The following is a 14,611-nucleotide window of genomic DNA, read 5'->3' as shown; positions in this document are numbered from 1 at the left end:
CTGTCTCCTGGCTCCTCTCTGTCCTGGTGCCATATGTGACCGGGCAGGCGGGTGGGTGGATTGTTTGTGATGTGATATTGTTCATTGAGACGCCTTGAGATGAGAATATATTTTTTTATGAATAGGGAGGAGGGTTGTGGAAACAGCTGCATGCCAGACCAGTTGGCACTGCTGTCTATAGTAAAGGTTTTTTTTTCCTCCTCAGTTGTTTTTATATGGGCCATTAAAATAAGCTGATGCTAGCACTCTGCTACCCAGAGTACCCTTTCAGGAATACTTTGTTTCACATTTATGTGAGAAAGGAAACTGAAAAGCAGTTGATCTTTATTTAACATCCTATTGCTTGCTAGTTTACACATTTCATAACTATTCAACTGAAACACTTTATTATCTCTCATTGTTTTAGCTTAGCATTTACTGGCTTTACTAGGCCACTCCTATAATTTAGTTACAGGGCCAGGCTGTTGTTTTTAATGTCAACAGTTCAGTTTTTAAAAAAACAGAAGAATCACTTTGGCTCTTAAAGGATTTGTTCAGGCTTTTTAAACATGAGGTTCTGTGGAGTCATTATCAATACCTGAAGTAAACAGATTTCAAACAGATTAGATGAAGGTTGATGGCTGACATCTTGTCAGAGTGGGGCCAACATTTCACAAACCTATATTAGTGGATTTTAAATGTCAACACTTTCACCAGTTTGTTCAACTTTTTGTTCATTTTTCAGCTAACTGTTTGCCTTACCATCCACTTCTGTGACTGTATAGATAAGTCCAACAAGCGTGGAGTAACTCTTTTGGATTTAGCAACAAGCTGTAACATTTGGAACGTTAAAGAGGATTTTCCATACTAAGCTAATAAAGCCAAACTCTGGTGGAGAAATTATCAAGATTTCACAGAGCAACAAGGATGTTGTCCAGCTGACGGAACAGTGAGAAATAATAGGCTATCCCAACAGTGTACGAGTAATATCAGCTAATTTTGCATTGCATTCCACAGGCATGAACATATTCAGTTTTTTTTATTTTAAAGTGTCACAATTAGTTAAAATAAATTATCCTATCTGACAAGCTGCTAGGCTTCTTCCTCTCCTCCTCCTCCTCTTCTCTTCCTCTCCTGTTTTAGCAAGTTAACAACTAGAAACTGAACTCCAACGCTTATTGGTACCCCCATATTGTACCCGTGCATTGCTATTTCATCGCTTCCCGCTTCCATTTTCATGCTCATGTATTTGAACCATTTCATTCCAACTTATCTGTCTTTTTAAAAGTTTTCATGAATGGATTAAATGGTCATAAAAATGAACATGTATATGATATTACAATATTAATAGTATATTACTTTTTTTTAAACCTTCTAATATCCCCTATCTTCATTTCGTTTGGTTTGATCCCTGTTTGGGTAAATTAAAATATAAGTGATAATGAACTTTGATTAAACTAAAATAACTCTAAGGGAACTCCTTCTGGTATAGTATTTATTGAAGTCACGTAACCACCCACTAAAATCAACTAAAGCAGGGGACTGAGAAGTGATGATAATGGAAGAAACTGTCAGAGTGATGGAAGTCTAATAGATTATCAGACTTGGGGACCATGTTATAGTTGATTTTGGTATTTCAGTTTTATGGTGAATATTAGGCCCTTTCAAAGAGCTTACAGATGAATTTGGTTCGAAAATATTCCCAGGGACGCTGTTTCTACAAATGACAGGGATGGTGCAGGTGGCTCTGTTACTGACTGATCACAGGTTGAAGCCGGCTGCAATACCTTCAGATGTGAAGGAGAGTGGGACTAACATTTAGCAAATATTTGTCATTTTAAAAAGTCTAATGACAATTACCAGAGACTTTCTTTGGGTCATAAATTCTTGGAGCAAAAACATTTGCAGGAGCAGTTGCTCCCCCATTATATTAAATTAATGGGGGGAGAGAAGAGATGTTGGCACTGTTGAGAGAGACCATTGTTAGTCACTGTTCTGAGTGTTGCTCTTGTGAAAGTGTAGATATTTAATATTCGTCTGTATACTGTTGTATTTTCAGTTTTAAATAGCAACAATCTGCTAAAACAGGGCCCTCCGTCTGGCTAGTGGTTAGCATTCTATCACTTGGAGGATTTCTTCTGTTTTTCACAAACTCACTACAACATGACATTATTACAACAAGTGAGGGAGCTATTACTGATAATTTCTCAGCACATCAATTAAAAAAATCAGCAATTTCCCTTTATGACTCAATCGCAATCCACAATCTGATTTTGCAAGACAATTTGGTGGTGTAAAGTTGGAATATGAATGACATTATGGACAATGTAGTGCTCAGACTTTTTTCCTGTCTCTTTTTTTTATATACCTCTCTGTTTTAATTCCTTTTCTTGTTACTCACTGATGCATCCTTTGAAAGGCAAACTAAACTGAAAGACAAACTTTACTGTGCTGCATCAGTACTCACTTCTGGGCTCACGAGGTCCGTCCACGGTGACTTTTATAGCTCGGTGGTATGTGGCCACTTGTGGTGGGTTGGTGAACACCGTGATTGTCAACGTGAAGCTCTTGCCTGTGGTGACATCAAAGAAGATCAAAGGATATGGCATCTGCAAAGACAATGTCTGGTATTTATCTCTAAACCATTCCTAAGTCACAAGTGTTGTAATGATCACATTACAAGAAAATTTTGATCTTAAGAGGAGTAATAAAAAGCAACACTAAATGATTTACAAAGTTTAGTTAATTTTGTAGAACTGCACTGAAGGAGCCATTATCAAGACTTTCTAATGCCGTGTGAGTAGGCGAGAGGCATTTTAATAGTCACTTCCTTTCTCGATAATCCACAGCAGTTGCTGCCTTGGGGTCGAGTGCTTGTCTGTGCAAGTGCATTTATTCCCATGTTCATGCAAGAGGAATGCTGTGAAACAGATCACAACAGCCAAGTCAGCAGCAACACTAACTTCTGAGGTATGCAGACACGCCGTGCAAGCATGGCTGCAACCGGGAAATGGGAAGGAGGGGGAGAGAGGAATGGGATGCGGCAGCAGCAGCTCAACCCAGCAGCTGCCCATTAACTTGCAGCCATCTACACGTATGGACCCTCCCCTCTTCCACTTTACAACCTCAATAAACACGCCCTTCAAAGATGGGAATAGATAGACTGAGGCAACAGGTGTCCTACGTACCTCAATCAAGGTGCATGGAGGTGCAGCAAGATAAAATGGGACACCCTCTGCATCACCGTCCTGTATTAACGCCCCTTGAGCAATTTCAGCCACATCAAAACCACAAACTTTAATTTATTTTATTACGAATTAATGTGATGGACCAACATAAGGTGGAGAATTACTGTGTAGTGGAAGAAAAATGAAAAAAAAAAAAAAACATATTTCAAATGAAATCTGAAAAGTGTGCCATGCATTTGAACAGTCATGGTAACTCTGGAGGAGCTGCAGAGATCCATAGCTCAGGTGGGAGAATCCATTAGGGGGACAACTATTAATTACGCACTCCACAAATCTGGCCTCTATGGATGAGTTTAAACAAGAAAGCCATTGCTCAAAGAAGGAAAGAAAGAAAGAGAAATAAAGAAAGAAGGAAAGAAAGAAAGAAAGACATCATTGTGAACACAACATCCACACAGTGTGGTGGTGGCAGCATCATGCAATGTGATTACATTTTTTTAAAGGAGATACAGAGAAACTGGTCATATTTGACGGGAATATGGTTGGAGCTAACAAAGGACTATTCTGGATGAAAACCTATTAGAGACTGGAAAAGACTTGAGACTATGGTAGAGGACCTGACAGCCCTAAACAGATGGCCAGAGCTTCAACAGAGTGATATAGATCAGAGCATATACTTCTGTTAGACGTCTAGAACCTAATCCGACTGAGACTTAAAAATTGCTGGTCAGATAATCTTCATCCTATCTGACGTATGAGTTATTTTGATCAATCTATAGGTGGGGTAAGCTGGTAGTGACATATCCCAAAAGACTTGCAGCTGTGACTGCAGTGAAAGGTGGATCTGCAAAGAATGGACTTGCCACACTTTTCAGATTTTATTTGCTTTTCCTCCCACTTCATTATGCCACACTTATTGTCTATCACACAAGATCACAAAGACAGACTGAAGCTTGTGGTGGTAATGTGACAATGTGTGAAAATGTTAAAGAGATATGAATACTGTACCTTTGGCCCTATTATTAAGCTATTCCTGTGCAACACTATTAAGTTAAGGGGTATCTGATTCTTCTCTAAATAACCTGTCCGATGCATCCGTGCTATCATCACCAACATCAGGCCTGTAATTATCAATCGCAGTCCATCCCGACTGGCTCCATCCTCCTTTCTGGGCATGACTTTTAGCTATCTAACACGCTATCAGTTCTCTCTGCTTGTACTTATCTGTCACTGGGGGGTATTCATTTCAGACACCTCATAGTCTGATCTACCCTCCTGGGTCCTGTGTCACTTCCTGTTGCAAGATTCTGTGTCACAGCAAAAGCGACACAAGGTAAGGTTTCCAGGGCAACTGGTGCGGCGTCCACGCGACCTTCTCCTCATCCCAACTCCTCCCTTTTATGACAGTCGGAGCTGAGAGCACCTATTGTGATCAGTTTATCTGGGAGAAACAGCTTTCTGGAGACTTTAAAGAAAAAAAAAAACAAGGTTTCCAGAGAATGGGGAAAGGTTTGGAGCATGTTGTGAGTGCCAACTGTCATACTGTAAATAAGATGATTTACTAACAAGTGATGGAAACACTGAGTGATGTGAAGTGTCGTCTAGTGATGCCAAATATTCCAGGAATGTTATTAGACTGAACAGAAGTTTGTTTCACTCTGGCAGCCTGAGGATGTGGGCAGAGAGCGATCTGCTGCAGGGTTGCAGCACCACCCAGCTTGTTTATGGGTATGAACTGAGTCGAGGTTATTTAAGGTGAGCAAAAATGGAAAATTGCTTCTTTATTAAAATTTCATAAAATATTTAGAATTTCAAAAAGCTGCTTTACCTATTCTGGATAATGAACGAAAAAGAAGCTTCGTTTTAACGACCCTAAGCGGTGGAAAGCAACATTATGCGCCTCTCAGATTAAGGAGATGGGCTGTGGGATTTAGCCCCTGGAGTTAGGGAGATCATTATGTGGTTGCCACTTTGGGAATGTGGCCACTAATCCACACCACGGAACCCTAATGGCTCCCTGCAAGCTGCAGGAGTGGGAAAGGAGAGTCTGAGGCCTCACCTCTGCCACTGCGGCCCACAAAGCGAAGGTCATTGAAACGCGCTACTTGATTCTTCATCACGCCTGAGGCGTTCCGCAGCTCGGCAGAGTAGTTCTCGTCGTTGCCCGCCATCACGGTGACAACGGTGCCATCAGGTATGTCCCCCAGGGCGACCACCTGTCGCGGAGACAAAGGGAAGAAATACTAGAATTGTCAACTTTAAGCTTCTTTTAAGGAGTTCAAATCAAGCAGAAAAGGAAAGAACAAAAATGGAGGAGCACTTTCAGTTTAAGCAGTTCCTCCTTTATTGTTTCCCATCATGCCATCCTCCTCCAAATTATACTGATAAATGGGTTTAATTTATTCCTCTGAACCGGTCTGACAACAAGATAAATGTTATGATGTTAATCATCTTGAGTATAGAGGCCTTGTGCTATCATTTAGCTTCTTGGATGCAGATAAAAGAGGGCAAGCAAGGTCCCACAATAATTACAGAGGCCCTCGTAATAAGGGCGGGGGATATGACACTTATATTTCAGAAAGTGTCACGTTTAATTTCAAGCTAAAGCTTGAGCTACACATTTCCACTGAAGAGGCTCTTTGATCCATCCTTTGAATAATAAGTCGCCTAATTAAAAGGGCCTCATTTTTATCTGTGAAATATCAGGGGAGCAAATAAATGTTGAGGCTTCAAAAGCACCTAGGCCTGAGATATTAAAAACATCATTTTTTAGAGGCTTTTTAGGTTTATTTAATTATATATTTATCTCAGTTTTTGTTGTGCAATTTAGCAGAAACTCCCTCTGAAACTGCAGAAATACAGATAGATACGTTGAGATCTGAAAAATATAAAGGTAGCAAAAAAGTGTGGTTATTTTTCATCCTGAAATGTTTTTTTTTTGTTTTTGTTTTTTTAAACAATTCAAAGAATTTAAGTATGTAAAAGACAATACTAGCAGCTGTTAATAGTATAAAACCAGGCATGGGCTGATAGGTATCAAGGTTAACAGAGGTTTTAAAAAGTTGCTGTTTCAAAACTGTTAAAATGTTCCATCATACCTTTCCTAAAATGTAACTCTATTTGATGTGATGCCAAATAAACTTTAGGAGTTTTCTCTGGCTGTATTAAGCACAGAGTGACACAGAGTTCTGACCCCCTCCTCCACCTATTGCTTCACGGCCAGCCAGCTTGAAAGACATATTCAGGTGCTTATTCTATATTTTTCTTGAAGTCGAATAATCAAAATAAAAAAATAAAAAAATAAATACTGTAGAGAACATTTTATAACTGTATAATTGGAGGTATAATGGTTGCTTTTCTGTTTTAAATAAAACTTTTGGTTTATTTTGATTTTGTATTAAGGTACTGTGTTATACCATCCCCGTTCTTTTTATGTATACGTGTAATAATGTAGAATGAGATTTAACTGATTTATCAAAAAATATAAATTTTTAGTGACGAGGACCCTGGATGAATTGAAATCAACGTCTATTCTGTTTATTTATAGTGCCAAATTACAACATTAACCATACAGTCGCATTCAAAGCAGCATTTGGATCCTAATCATAACACTGCAGTCAATGTCAGTTGATTATATAATGCCAGGTGCTAGGTTCCTTTTGGGATTCCTTCAGATTTAGCAGCACATTACTCTATATGGGCTCACCTTGAAGGCGACAGGCAGCGTCTTGTTGCACCGCCAGTGGGAGGGCAGGACCGAGCAGAGGAAGTTGGGGCTGTCGGTGCGCACCAGCTCGGCTGGGTGGTCGGCGATGATTTCGGCCATGCTGCGGTTCTCATGCGGGGGACGTAGCCTCGGCACCGCGGCCGCCGCGTCCGGCTGGCCGGCCGGGGAGCTCACGTCGTTCATCTTCCCTGGGACCGGCTGGAGGCTGCTGGACGGCGGACTGAACCTCCGACTGGCGCTGGGATCTACGGGAATTCGCATCACAACAGCGTGGATTAACAGAAAAGCGCACAGAGGGGTTCTCGGGCTCTTTTCTTTCTCTCTTTCTCTCACAACACGCTTAGGCAGACGCTCGCTGCTTCTCAGTTCGGCTGGGGCTCGGTTGAGCCCACACCGCTTTTCTAAAACTCTCGACTACAAAGCAAACCTTTCCGGCGAGAAAAAAAAACCTTTAAAAATGTGTTTTTCCTAAATCAAGAACTTTTCCGGGGAGGAATCCACGTTCCATAACGCAGGCGCTCTCTCACATGTGCGACTATAAAACCAAATAAATCTCCGAGCGCGTTGCAGGGCTACACAGTAAAACCAGTCGGTCTAAAAGGTTTTTGTCTGCCTTCCTTTGGTTAAAAAGTCAAAGCGCTCCTCCAGGTGCGTCATTGAAGTCTTTGTGCCAAACTCAAAGACGCTCTGAAACCCCAGAGGCTATGTACACATGAAAAAAGTTTCAAAGTGAAAAGATTACGCCTCAACAATACTTAACAAGCCTATTTATAATCCCGCGACGCCTGCAAATTCAACAAATCTTTCTGGAAGTCTTCCGGAAGAGAAGCAGGTTTTGTATATAGGGTTAAAAAGCCCGAGGAATGGAAAAAAGAAAGAAGGAAAGAAAAAAAAAAAAGAAATGATCGCCGGTAAGATAAAGGAGGAGGGGAAAAAACGAATCCCGTTTTGTGGCCGTGAATGTGGTTAGTGTTTGGAGGCCGGGGTTCCCCGTGCGCAGGCGTTTTTGTGGTTTATATAGCCCGAGCGCCCGGCAATTATCGCGCTGATGCGACTCCAACACGTGGTGTCTGGAGTCAGATCCGCTCCCTTCGCTCCGCCGCGATCTATCACGCCTCTATCCGCTCTGCCCCGGACAGCTGTTTGTTTGGCGCCTACACCTTGGGTCACACACGCATCTACTGTACGTACCGACATGTTATCGCTCCTGTGGACCGTAAGTGCGCTCCCGACTTCGGAGGTGGTCATTTCCAGTCAGACCGTGTTGTGTTGCCACGATACCGCGCACGCTGGCAATGTGCGCCTCACAGGAGCGCTCTGAGCGAGCTCCATCAGGCTGGAGCCACTGAGTCACCGGAGTGCGGTGAGTCAGGTAGATGCGCAGGAGTAGGGTTTCACTTCGGGCGCAGGGGAGAGCTGTTGCGCAGGTGTAGTCTATGTGTAGCTGCAGGTATTTTGCTTTAAGTCATCCCCATCCATCACACAACCGGGTCTACGAACATCTCTAATGTGAAAGAAACAACTTTACCGGTTTTTGTGCCGCACACGATGTGTTAAATCAATTGCATACGTGTTTCATTAGAAGAAAACGAAACCACATGCACACAGCACTGAAAGATGAAACTCTGGGTTATTTTTTGCAATACTTAAATTACACACAAGTTTACGCTATTTTCTAAAATTATAGTTATTTTAGACGTATTTAATTTCTTTCGACAGGAGCAAGAGAAGAAAAACATTTTTCTGAATCTCATCGTTTGTCTGACATCTGGATTTCCCGCTTCACTGATAGAAATAAAACATGATCATTTAGAGTGCTCATTTACATACGCAGATACACGCCAGCATGCATACATTTGGGTAAAAAAATAAAAAGCTTCAACTCTATGATGCTGAAAACATAAGAATTGTGGCTAATAGCCCAGTAACAATAATATCACAGCAAATCAGGGACATTTTTCTATAAGAAAAGTACTTTTAAATCAAATATTTATTGTGCATTTTCCTGTGGAAAAAGCATGTGCTTTTTATATTTTACTGTTGCTGTTTCTGTTATTAAATACATGTCAATGTTACAACTGCGACAGCATCCTCCTAAAAATATTTAGCCGGAAAATGTGTATTATTTCAATTTTGGCAAATAAAAACATTAATAAACAAAGGCAAATAAATAAATAAATACAGCTTCCATGAAAAAAACGTTTACTGAATAAAATCAAATTTAGAAAACACATCCAGAAATGTTTCTTTTGTAATGCTGTTATATTTTAGGTGTAAAAAAATAAATAAAAAACAGTAAACAATCAGGTTAACAAGATCTAATCCAAAGAAACACCAACTGAATTTTTACATCCATACATCAACATTAAACAAAACGCATAAGAAAATAAACAAATAAAGAAAATTGTAAAAAAAAAAAAAAGACCAGCAAAATCCAAGCAAATAAATAAATAGAATAAAAAAATCAATAAGTTCATATAAGAAAGCTATTAAAAAAATAAACAAAAACTAATAAAAATACAAATCTAATCTTTACATCAACACATCAAGAGTACACAATAAGCATAGAAAATAAAACATAATTAAATATATATATATATATTTTTACTTGTTAATGTTAAATGAGAATGCTGCTCCTTTCACTTATTCATCTCAATAAAACAATAAAAATTCATAAATTCAGTTACCATCTAATTAAAAAAGAGGAATGACATCTTTACATCCAGACATTAATATTACACAATACAAAAAAATAGTCACTTTATTTTAAATGAGAGTTCTGCCCCTCTCACCTCTACTGTAGAGGGCATCCTCTACCCTCCATGAGGCTCCGCATCGCAGCCGGCTCCCATCACCCACTCCACCCTCTCAGTCTAATTACCCATCAGTCTCCCAGCAAGACTTTTCTCAGTGCCACATCACACAGCTGCATGTGTATTACCGTTCTGTGTTCTTTTTTCCGCTGCTCCAAAACAGGCTTTTATTGCTTAGTCATTGAGACAAATGCCTTTGATACTGCAGCCTTATTTCAAAAATAAATTAGACTACTTGGAGACACAGATGTTAGTTTATTTGGATCCTGTGAGGGGTTTTTGTAGTTTGTTTTCATGCTGTAAAGTTGAATTTAGCTTTAATATTTAAATAAAAAAACATGTTTTTTTATTTTAAAAGTATTTCTATTTTTAAAACAGCTCGATGGCTATACATATATATGTAGTCTGAGTAAGCTGACGTGCATCTGGCACCTCGTCATGTGGATGAGGTGGGGGGTGGAGGAGGTAAAAAAGAGTGATTGAGTTACACTTCCCCTTGCCGTGCCTCAAACACCAGAAATATGGTTCACATTCTCAAAGATCAACTAACAATTCATGGATGAATAAATGTGAATAGTAGTAATTAAATCTGTAATAGTCATAAACATGGCCTTGCAGGAACCATGGAGGCCGTTATTCCAGCAGAGTTAAGTTTCAGCTGGGATAATTTCGCAGAATACACGTGAATACAATGTGGACAGCCTCCAAGCTTAAATGTAATTTGGGGCACGTCAGGGATGACATGGAAATCTTTGAGATGATGTATTAGCAACAATTGAGTCTATTTCATGCCCTCAGCTCAATCAGATTTATTAATTCTAATTCGGACTCCAATTTGAAATGGAATTTAACTGTAGATTGGTTGATATCCAAGGCTTTTTCAGTAAAATTCCCATAAATAGTAAATGAACTAAAAAACGTTTTTAGACAGAATAATCAGGCATGAATTTATAGGCTATTTGATGCCCAGATTTTAATGTCCATTCAGTGCCTGCACAAGTTCTCGTCTACAACCCCCCCCCCCCCCCCCCCCCCCCACCACCACCACCACCACCACCAAACACTCCCCCCTCAGCTAACCCAGTCGTGAATTTAGCCCTGACAAGCTCAGCTGATCAAAGAGTGTTTGTCCCATCTGACTCCGCTTTGGTTCCCCGCTGTACATCCAGCATCTGTCTCCCAGCTCCCAGTAGTACAGGATATGCTGCCCATCTGCACAGCGAACCTCTGCTTTCTGGCATTAAGAGGTATTGGGCTCAACCCTCACATAAGCTTAAAATTCACTGTTTCATGTGCAGGACAGACAGCAATTTCTATGTGCCAAAATATGCTGTTAAAAAGTTACTACTTTTCTTAGCTGAAAAGCGCTATAAACTTACCTTACCTTACCTTACCTTACTTTTCTACCTTGCTTTGGCAGATTTATTCCAACCAAAAAGATTTAACATAAATCCTGGACAGTTGGCCTTTTTTTACAAGATACCTGACTGATCTTTTTCAGCATTAACAGGCCTAACAGGAAGCTGTAATGAATCAAGCATAAGCTGCTCAGCCGTGCAGTACGTCTGCAGCTCGCCTGGCGTGCAGCTGGATCTTCTCCTTCTGCTTTTGTGTTTTTCATCTACTGTGTTACACTGGCTTGGAGTCATTGCACAGTAGGAGAAGTCACTAACAGTAGAGAGCCACAGTGTACTGCATTTAGCAGGATGTGCGCATTTTGATTTATGGCAGTATTGTATTTCTGCCTCTCAGTTTCAATTATTTGCTTTTTAAAAAAGGTTCCAAATCAGCCGTCACTTTGAGACTAATTTTCCTGTCGAGATATCAAGCATGGAAGAAAAGTTTCTGTTCTTGGTCCCACTCGGAGTGACACGGGCCGTGTGAACTGCTAATGTGTGCAACCGCTGTCTATAATGTTGACAGCAAACTAACGAAGAAAGATCTCTCTCTGCATGTTTGTGAGCACTGTGGTGTTTAAAGGGAGCCACGCAACTTTGCAATGAACGGCTCCTCAGTAGGAACAGATAGCAGCGTGGCACAATGTTGCAGCTCAAGCAAAACATTTTGACTTACTTTTGCTTGAATTGTTTAACCTATTAAGATAGAATACTTCTAAAGTCAGAGAGTTCTCGATAAGAAGAGCAGAAAGAAACTTAATTCATAAACACACAGACTGGAAAAAAACTAAAAATAAACACAAGAATCATGAACACATAACAAATAGACACTAAAAGGTCTAAAAGTTGTTTTAGTGTCTATTTGTTTTAAAAGTTGTTTAAAACTGCTGAGGGAGGGGAATGAATCCAAGTTAAATATGTTTTGTAAGTCATTCCACACAAGGAGAAAATGCTTGAAAGGCAAGTTAGTCCAATTCTGTTTGAGACCAAAGAACCATCAGAAGAACCGTTTCCTACATTGGAATAATATTGAACCAAATGCAGATTTTATAGTAACCTGCCATCTATGCTTTAAAAATTACAATTAAAATATGAGGGGGTTTTCAGCGATTGTCATACTTTGTACAACAAGTACCATCTTAGTAAATACCAAGTGTTGCAGTAGGACTTAGGCTTTTTCAGTTTGATGGTGTATGTTTTATCTTCTCACACTGCTTGTTTGATTGAAAAAGAAAGATCGTTTTTTACTCAGAGATTGAACCTTCCAAGTATGTAGTTGGAGGACTTAACAGAAAGTCATAACTCAGATTAGGAACGTCACTATCCCATGAACGATTCATTATGGCAGCATTGTGTAGAAAGCTTAGCTAGGTAGCTGTGGTAAAAAAAAAACATGTAATAAAACTTCTGATGATTCAACTGTCTTTAAATATTTCACACAAACAGCATCCTTTTAATAAGCATATTCCTACAGTGTTTGAAGGAAACGGATGCAGAGAAATACATTGTTATAAGGTTGTGTTGTTGGTAGTAGTTGCCTGGTCACTAGGCAATTAGCACACACCACTGTTTTGCAAACTTTGAGTTGAAATTTGATTAAATTTGTTTTGATGTCATTCCCAGACCCAAGTTCTTTCTTTAGAGAATACCACATGCAGTAAGTAGCTTGGTATTCGCATTTGGCAAAGAATACCAAAAAAATTAAGTACCAACTGCTAAAAAACAACCCATGTGCCATTACTGTTACTGGACCATAACTCTAAGGCATAAAGATGTCCACTTAATAAATTTTTCAAGTTTGTAATGTAGTGACAGTAACAGAAGAGGGTAAAAATAAAATGTTTTGTCTTTTTGCCATTAGGTACCAGTTTTACATAGGCCAAATAACTTTAAAAATTCTGATTTAAGAGTCCGTTGCCACATGCAAAGTTGACGCCCGTGTATAATTGTATAATTTGCATATATTTGAAACATACCTGGACCCAGACCTATCCCAAGATTTTTTAGTGATCTAGAAATAGAAAAATTAACTCATCCCAAGATCGACCCTTGCAGAACATGCGTCTTAACCTCTAAAGATGTGGAGTTCTAGTTGCCTGTGGACACACACTGGGTTTTCCCAGGTAGATTAAAAACCAATTAAATTCATAGTAACAAAAGCTTATACGCTGTAGCCTTGATAAGTGTAGGCTATAATGTACACAATCAAGTACTTTAGAAATATCTACAGAAAGCACAGCCCAACATGGTTTGTTATCCTGAACAGTAATGATGCTATTTGTTTAAGACGTAATGGCATGTTTTGTGCTCTAGTCTTGTCTAAACCCCAAACACTCATCCAATTTAGCGTAGTTTAGGTTCTGAAGAAAAACAATAAGAACATTTATGAACCCTATTTTTACTTGCACAATCTTCTTAAATCAACACACAGTGCACTCTCATCATTCAAAATAAAAATTGCATTCACTAAAGACGTTGGATTAAGGATCCATTTCACAGTGCTGCATTTTTCAAGACGCTAAATTATAGGTTTCTAGTGACGAGAACCAGGCTTTTTCAGCTCTAACGGGATGTTTCCACGTTTGGCAGGCTACCAGCCCAGTGGCCTGCCAGCAAGCCAGTCAAGTGAGCCCACCGGGCTTGACATCAAAACCGGCCAAAGACCCAGTCTGCTTGCCAATCAACCCAAAGAACTCATATGCCACTTCGAAACTTGCATCTCAGAGAGTGGACCAATTTGTGAACTGGGCAGAGGATTGAGATGGTCCTCCGCTTTATTCTTCCTGACCTCATTGACGTGAGTCACATCCATGCAGTGATCCCAGATCAGAGCTAAGCCCTTAATGACTGTTTTTACCGAGCCTGTGACATCACCATGAACAGTTGGGATGAAGACGGCACGTTCTGCGGCGTGCCTGTTAGTATGATTGTGTGTCTGGGCATTTTTAATGTCTAACTACTTTCAGTAAGTTGTATAGGTCTTGAAGAAGGCTGTGCCTGCACAGTTTGTCTGATGTTTTACTCAGAAAAGGCAGAGAGGAGTATAAACGAGATGGGGAAAAGGAGGGGGTGGCTGCTCGCTGCTTGTGGCAGGAGGGTGGGTGGGAGTCTGGAGGAGGGGGTATAAAGACAATTTCCTCCCCGCTCTTATTGCTCTGACTGTCTGCCGCCTACTGCCTTCATGGAGGTCCCTAATTGAGATCACTTGTATTTAAAAATAGGAACAAAAAAGGAACTTCTGCAGGCTAGAAGACAGAGAGGAGAAAACGAGGCAGTAATATGTGATGAGGGCTGCCATTAAAGAGCCCAATGATAGATCTGAGCGACAGGGGAGCAGAGCTGAGAACTCTCTCTGAGTCTGCCTGCGAACCTTTAGTTGTTGACGTGTCTCACACCACCTGCTGTCACTGTGCTCAAACCGTGCATGTGCAGGAGTGTGCATGTCGGCTCTCTTTTGATGTGTGTCTGTGTTGCTCTTTCAAGGAATAGGGTGACAGTGCCTGGGGC

At 40.2% G+C, this 14,611-nt stretch overlaps 1 protein-coding gene across 7 annotated transcripts in view; it reads right to left on the bottom strand.

Moving 5' to 3' along the window:
• The window catches only part of runx2b (RUNX family transcription factor 2b), a 62,176-nt gene that overhangs the window by 26,613 nt on the left and 20,952 nt on the right, over window positions 1-14,611 (bottom strand). For 4 of the 7 annotated variants that reach the window (XM_047388126.1, XM_047388125.1, XM_047388122.1 and 1 more), the window contains exons 3-5: window positions 6,874-7,139; window positions 5,227-5,383; window positions 2,447-2,551 (exon numbers count right to left, since the gene is read on the bottom strand). In XM_047388126.1, coding sequence (XP_047244082.1) covers window positions 2,447-2,551; window positions 5,227-5,383; window positions 6,874-7,139 — 528 coding nt within the window. The other 3 variants (XM_047388124.1, XM_047388123.1, XM_047388127.1) reach the window with 3 other exon arrangements.

Source organism: Girardinichthys multiradiatus, chromosome 15, assembly GCF_021462225.1.
Source record: "Girardinichthys multiradiatus isolate DD_20200921_A chromosome 15, DD_fGirMul_XY1, whole genome shotgun sequence".
Lineage (NCBI taxonomy): Eukaryota > Metazoa > Chordata > Actinopteri > Cyprinodontiformes > Goodeidae > Girardinichthys > Girardinichthys multiradiatus.
The sequence above is the reverse complement of the archived record's forward strand: the minus strand, read 5'-3'. Positions and strand labels throughout refer to the sequence as shown.